Here is a 7,781-nt window from a genome sequence, read left to right as displayed (position 1 = left end):
CTGGAGCACCGGGAGTCGTCGGCCGCCACTGTTCGAACGCTGCCACGGGAAAGGTTGCGGCACTGCTGCTCAACCCATGCGCAGAACCGCGACGACGTCGCACAATGCCGGAGGAAGGAGTCTCGCGCCGCCGCTCGGGATTGCCGGATATGCTGCAGAACCTGCGCGTTCGCGCAGTCGATCGTCGCCTGAAAGCCTCGCCGCTCGTGGATCTGCAGTCCGTCGCCGCCGTGTGTCGCTGTTCGTGGAGCTGCTACGCCGCTGCCGCCGTCGGGGTTGCCGGAAAACGGGAATGGGATAAGGAGATGAAGAAGAACAAACGGGGGGGGGGGGGGGGGGCGGCTGGGTTGAAGGAGGAGAAGAAAGATAGGTTTTTTTTTTTATTCTTTTCTTTTGTCTTGTTTTAAAACCAATTTTTCTTTTGTTTTGTTTTAAAACCAATTTTTTTTTCCTCAATGAAGGCCCAACCATCTAAGCCCAAAGAAGGAGTCCATTCCCTCAAAACATACCCAACATACAAAGTTCGGTAAATATTAATTTAATTGGATTTTTAGAGCCCGATAAATATAGATAAATTTAATTAACAACTAATTTAATATTAAAAGAAAAATCTCCTGATTCGAGACTAACTAACCTGAGGGACTCGGGGCGTTACAGACTTCCCTCCTTCAAAAACTTTCGTCCCCGAAAGTTGACTGTTCGAACAGTTCAGGGTACCTCACCTTGATATCGTCCTCCCGCTCCCAAGTAGCTTCTTCCAGTTGGTGGTTTCTCCATAAAACCTTAACCAAGCGAATCGTCCGGTTCCTCAATAACTTGGTTTCTCTTGCCAAAACTTTGACGGGTACCTCTTCGTAGCACAAGGACTCATCCAGTTGCAATGGTTCGGGGTCCAAGACGTGTGAAGGGTCATGAATATACTTCCTCAGCATATACACGTGAAACACATTGTGAACCGCTGCCAACGATGGTGGTAAGGCCAACCTATACGCGACTGGGCCGATACGTTCCAAAATTTCAAAAGGCCCAATGAACCTTACACTGAGCTTGCCCTTCTTCCCAAATCGTAAATTCCCCTTTACGGGTGCCACACGAAGAAACACCCGTTCACCTACCACAAACTCGAGCTCCCTACGCCTGACGTCCGCATAACTCTTTTGACGGCTCTGTGCGACTTGCATCCTTCCCCTGATCTTTTGAATGGCACTGTTAGTCGCCTACACCAAATCTGGTCCCAAGAGAACTCTTTCTCCGACTTCATCCCAATTAATCGTGGACCGACACTTCTTCCCATACAGTGCCTCGTATGGGGCCATCCCAATCGTGGCCTGAAAACTGTTATTATAAGCGAACTCTATTAGGTAGAGGTACTTGTCCCAACTACCCCCAAAGTCTAACATGCAAGCCCTGAGCATGTCGTCCAAAACCTGGTTCACACGCTCCGTCTGACCATTGGTTTGGGGGTGAAACGCCGTGCTAAAGTCCAACTTAGTGCCCAGGGACTTGTGTAGACTCCGCCAAAAAGTCGAGGTGAAACGCGGGTCTCGATCGGACACTATGGATACCGGTATACCATGTAGCCTGACAATTTCCTGTAAATACAGTTCCGCCAATTTCTCTACTGTATACGTGGCCTTGCCGGGAATAAAGTGAGCAGACTTGGTTAAACGATCTACAACTACCCAAATCACGGTGAATCCCTTAACCGTCCTTGGTATTCCTGTAATGAAGTCCATAGCCACATCGTCCCACTTCCAAACTGGTATGCTCAAAGGTTGCAGCTATCCAGCGGGTCTCTGTCTTGAAGCCTTTACCTGTTGGCAAGTCAAACACTTGCTAACAAACTGAGCTATTTCCCTCTTCATGTTATGCCACCAGTAATGTTTCTTGAGGTCTTGGTACATTTTGGTACTTCCTAGATGGACTGAGTAGGGAGTATTGTGTGCCTCTCCCAATAAGTCCTTCCTCAAAGAATAATCTTTTGGCACACACAACCTTCCGCGAAAAAGCAAAGCTGCCACCCGAGAGAGTGAAATCCCCATGGCCCACCATACTAAAGCCTTTGGCCAAGCTAGGGTCTTCCTTTTGGGCGACAATGATCCTCTGCCTCAGACTGGGTTCCACCGAGAGTCGAGCCAACAGCGCGGAGACATCATACACCGTCAACTCTACCTCCAAGCGTTCCAACTCGCTGTGCATTGGACTGCAGATCGCAACAAGAGATGCCACATTTGCCGCCCTTCTACTAAGAGCATCAGCCACCACGTTTGCTTTACCCGGATGGTAACTAATCTCACAATCATAGTCCTTCACCAACTCTAGCCACCGCCTCTGTCTCAAGTTAAGCTCCTTCTGAGTGAAAAGGTACTTCAAACTCTGATGATCCGTTGTAACGCCCCAAGAATTCATATAACATCCTAGGCAGCGCTAAAATAATTCTTCTGGCTAACCTTAACACTAAACACGAGATAAGCAACCTCCTGGAAAATAATTTAGATGAAATAAAGCTTCGACTTCCATACATTCTAACAGAAATATAACTATCATCAACTGTCAGAACTCCGCCCTCCGTGGGCAATTTAAAAGAAAAACAACAACATCTCAAAATCACCTCAGTGGCAAAAATTATTAAATAAGTAAAAACAACCGTGCACCTAAACTCCAATGACAACAACGACGCGTTTACCAACAACATCCATGACAATTAAAGTAGTTCTAAAGAATACAAAATTTCCTCCGCGGTGCACACCCAGCAATAACATAAATCTCTAGGCTATTCGTACCCAACTACCCTTCCCCCTATCCTCACCAACTAAGCTAGTGATCCTTCCTCGGTCAAGCCCTCTCCACATCATCACCGCGGTCGACCCCGTTCAAACCTGAAACATATAAAGGTACAAAAAAAAAAAGAAAAAGGGGGTGAGTACATAAGGTACTCCGTAAGTAGCACTTCCTAACTAGCACAAAATAAATTATGCTCACAGTCCCAACATAAAGAACAAAACAATAGCGAGGCAATCAAATAAGCAGTGAGAGATAGCGAACAATTAACTTGACATTTAGAACAAAACAAGAGCAAGGCAAACAAATAAGCAGAGAGAGATACCGAACAAATAGCTTGACATTTATTCCCAAGTCACCGTACCTCCTCCTTCTCCAGTACTTGATGTCCGACCTTGCCATTTATTCCCAAGGCCAAACACCACTACTTCGCAAGCTCCACTCTTCTTTAATCCCTCAAGCCTAACTCCTCGAGTCGTATTGACCCTTGACATTTATCCCCAAGGCCTCAATACTCCTCTCCAGAAACTTGACGTTCGACCTTGCCATTTATTCCCAAGGCCTGAACTGTGCACCGATCCTTCTCGTTTATCCCCAAGGTACCGATGACTTCCCAGCGTATTGGTCCTTGACATTTATCCCCAAGACCCCAATACACGTTTACAGAAAATTTGACATCTGGCCTTGTCATTTATCCCCAAGGCCACTACTCAAGGCTTTGAACCTCCAAGCGATTTATATGCATTTTCCAGGTCAGAACACTCAGGGTTAACGGTCCATCAACCCGTCCCTTTACCCTTCACCCCCCACCACTTCACTAACCCTTCCGTGACCACCTACAAATATACCCCCCCCCCCCACATTCTAAATCACTGCACCGTTACAAACATGCTTTTCCACGTAATAAACTAAATTCATCCAACAGCTCACAACCAGACAATATGAATTAAATTATCGATATAACCAAGCTAGCATTTCATCTACATCACATTAGCACAACGTCACGAGCCAATTACTTCTAAATACAACAGTTCAGAATCTACTAATCACCTACAACAACAAGAATAGGAAACAGGTTTCCTTAAAAGTGTTCAGTAATAGAAATACGGCAACAAGATCGCTAGAATTCACAATTCAAACCAACAATCCTTACATGCTTATTTAAATTATGTTAGCAAGAAACACCAAAAAAAACAGCACCAAGAACATTCCGTTAACGGTAAAAACGCACGCACTCGCCCCCTGGTGCTACTTACACACAACCGCGCTCTTAATTTTGGCGTCGATCTCACACCTAGGCACTAAAACAGAAAAACAGCAAGTTACATATAATATTCAGCCTTCAAACTTAATTCTAAGAGGGTTCAAACGACTCATTACCCCAAAATCGACTTCGTATAGGTGTGGGTAACCTAGATCCAGCTCGCCAAGGTGTGGGTAGCCTAGATCGGGCTTCGAGCGGATGTGGGTAAGCCCGAATGCCACTGTAACGCTGCTGTCCACGAGTTGCAGCAGGGGCAACGCACCAAATCAGCAACTACCGAAGAACGTCGCTGCTGTGGGCCACCGGAGTGAGGTGGTGATGCTGCTGCTGTTTCTCGAGACACCACGCCGCCACGAATCGTGGATCTGGGCTGGCCGTAACTGCTGTGGAACACCCGAGGATGGAGACGCGCCGCTGCTGCTATGGAACTGCCGGAACCGCCGTGAAATCGCGTCGAAGCCACCGCTAGAGTTCAAAGGAACGTCGCTGTTCGTGGGTCTCCGCCGGAAGGCGCCGCGTCGCCGTTTGCTGCTGCGCCGACGTTCGTGGGTCCCCGCCAGAAATCGCCGCACCGCCGTGAAGCTGCTGCAGGTATGGTCGAGGGAGGCGCGGCTGCTCGGTGTCTCGCCGGAGAACAAGAAGGAGGAAGGTGGAGATGGCTGAACCGAAAAAGAAGAAGAAATTGAGGGAGGGGGGCTGTCGGCTTCAACAAGAGAGGAAAAGGGAAAAGGAGAACAAGTGGCTAGGGTTCCCTTTTCTTGTTTCAAACTTTTAACTCCTTTGGGCTTAGGTTCTTTTCCCTATGTTTAAGGCCCACTTACCCAACCCTTCCTTGTTAAAACAAACCAATAATAGAGTTTCGTAATTGGCCCAATGATCCAAAACATGTGTCGCATAATGGAATTCCGTGCTAAATGTAACTTGATAAATAACTACACGCTACTAACTCACCACTAAAACTGTAACAATACACACCAGTCGAGATGTCACACTTAAATTAAATAAGATCACTGATGAATCAATTAAAAAAAATAACAATGAAATAAATCAATAAAACAATAAATAAAAATCCATTTTGTTATAAAATTTTCCGGAACTCGGGGCAAGCTAACCTGAGTAACGCGGGGCGTTACATCCGTGAAGACCTGAATTCTCTCCCCGTAAAGGTAGTGCCTCCACCACTTTAAATCGAAGACCACTGCTGCTAGTTCTAAATCATGAGTGGGATAGTTGAGCTCATGCGCCTTTAGTTGCCGAGAAGCATAAGCTATAACTTTCCCATGTTGCATCAGCACACATCCCAAGCCCTTTCGCGAGGCGTCGCTGTAAACCACCAAACCTCCCGTCCCGTCAGGGACAGTTAACACCGGGGCAGACACCAAACGCTTCTTCAGTTCTTGGAAAGTCTCCTCACACTCACTGCTCCAAGTGAAGGTAGCATTCTTACGAGTCAACTGCGTCAACGGTGCCGCTATCCGAGAGAAATTCTGGATGAACTTTCTGTAATAACCAGCCAAGCCGAGGAAAGTATGAATCTCTGTAACGGAACTAGGTCTTGGCCAATTTCTAACAGCCTCTACCTTGGCGGGGTCTACTGCAATACCCTCCCTGGTGACTATGTGTCCTAGGAAGGCCACTTTGTCCAGCCAGAACTCACACTTCGAAAACTTTGCATACAACTTATTTCCCCGTAATGTAGTCAAAACCTGTCTGAGATGTTCCTCGTGACACTGCTCGGTCTTGGAGTATATCAGGATGTCATCGATGAACACAATGACAAAAGAATCTAAATACTCCTTAAAGACCCGATTCATTAGATCCATAAAGGCTGCCGGAGCATTTGTGAGTCCAAAAGACATCACAACGAACTCATAGTGCCCATACCTTGTTCTGAACGCTGTCTTCAAGATGTCGGCCTCCTTTAGCCTTAACTGGTGGTACCCCGAATGCAAGTCTATCTTCGAGAACACCTTCGCCCCCTGAAGCTGATCAAAAAGGTCATCAATGCGTGGTAGGGGATACTTATTCTTAACCGTAACTTTGTTTAGTTCCCTGTAATCTATACAAAGTCGCATAGAACCGTCTTTCTTCTTAACAAAAAGCACGGGCGCACCCCAAGGGGATACGCTTGGCCGGATGAAACCCTTGTCGAGTAACTCTTCCAACTGTAGCTTCAACTCTTTCAACTCTGCCGGAGCCATTCGATAGGGTGCTTTCGAGATGGGAGCCGTCCCTGGCAGCAACTCTATACAAATGTCCACCTCGCGGGACGGAGGCAAACCGGGGAGGTCCTCAGGGAACACGTCAGTGAACTCATTAACCACACGAACCGCCTCAATGCTCGGCACAACCTTCCTTGCATCCACAACGCTAGCCAAATAGGCCCAGGCACCACGCTGGAGAAGATGGCTAGCCTTCAATGCCGACACCACCCTCGGGACCCCGGCCTTGACTCCTTTAAAGGTAAAGTTTTGTCCGGAGGGCAAGCGAAAGCTAACTTCCTTCTTCGAGCAATCGATATTAGCCCGGTTAGCAGCTAACCAATCCATGCCTAGTATCACATCGAAATCCTGCATATCCAGTTGGATTAACTTCACCTCCACGGTCTGACCATTGAAAGAGAGCTGGCCTCCTTTCACCACTTGACTAGTGACCAACACAGATCCTGACGGTGTGGATACCGACAACAAAAAGCCTAACGATTCTAGCTCTAGGTCCGCATGTCGAGCAAAGGTAGAAGCAATGAAAGAATGACTAGACCCTGAGTCAAATAAAACGTAAGCAGGCATACTGAGTACTAAAACAGTCCCTGCAAAAGTAACACTCATGCAATAAAAACACAAGCATATACACACAGCTCAAGACTCGCAAAGAGAAGGTACCTGTAACCACCGCCTCGGCATGCTCAACATCCCCCTTGGTAAGAGCGAAGATGCGGGCCCTATGGGTTCCACCTTGAGTTGCCACCGTCGCAGGGATCCTCTGGCCTAAAGCTTGGGTATTCGAGCCGGTCATCGGACACTCCCTTGCGAAATGTTCTTCCTTCTGACACCTGTAACATATTCTCTTTCCCGCCCAACACGGCCCAGCATGGCTCTTCTTACAAGAGGGGCACACCGGAGAAACAGTCTGCCTTTGCACAAGCTGCTGGTGTCCTCTCGAGGGTTGACTGGAGGAGAACGATGCAAATTTCCTCTTGACCCCCGAGCTGGAGCCCATTACCTGCTGAGATTAGAGGCTCCTCGAGACATTTGTCCATAACCAACGCACACCTGACTGCTGCTGCATAAGTAGTTGGCTCCTTGAGAACAAGTAGCCCCTTGATCTCCCTACGCAAACCGTCAATGAACTTTTCAATCTTTAATTGTTCAGTAGGAATATATTGCATTCCAAAACGAGACAGCTCAGTGAACTTCCTCTCGTATTGGGCCACAGTTAGGCTTCCTTGAGTGAAATGGAGAAACTCTGCCCGTTTTTCATTCCTAACAGTCACGGGGAAATAGTACTCATAGAGTAAGTCCTTAAACCTTGCCCATGTGACGGGTGCGTTGGCGTGACCCTCCGCTGCCGCCACCGACTCCCACCAATTTACTGCTTCTCCCCGAAGCATAAACACTGCTCCCCGGACCTTGAATTCGTCGGAGTTTCCCAAATACACATAAAGGGCTTCCAACTCCCTGACCCATTCCTCGGCCGCAGTAGGCCTCTCACTCACCCCGTTGAAAACGGGTGGTCC

At 47.7% G+C, this 7,781-nt stretch overlaps 1 protein-coding gene across 1 annotated transcript; it reads right to left on the bottom strand.

Annotated features, from left to right (window-relative positions):
- Nucleotides 1–668: 668 nt before the first annotated feature.
- On the bottom strand, nt 669–2,388 carry LOC111020755 (uncharacterized). The gene has a single exon (XM_022297507.2). It carries the CDS (start codon nt 1,179–1,181, stop codon nt 669–671), a length of 513 nt encoding a protein of 170 aa, XP_022153199.1. The 5' UTR covers nt 1,182–2,388.
- Nucleotides 2,389–7,781: the final 5,393 nt, after the last annotated feature.

Source organism: Momordica charantia (assembly GCF_013281855.1).
Source record: "Momordica charantia cultivar OHB3-1 chromosome 7 unlocalized genomic scaffold, Mcharantia_2.0 BLBB01000007.1, whole genome shotgun sequence".
Lineage (NCBI taxonomy): Eukaryota > Viridiplantae > Streptophyta > Magnoliopsida > Cucurbitales > Cucurbitaceae > Momordica > Momordica charantia.
The sequence above is the reverse complement of the archived record's forward strand: the minus strand, read 5'-3'. Positions and strand labels throughout refer to the sequence as shown.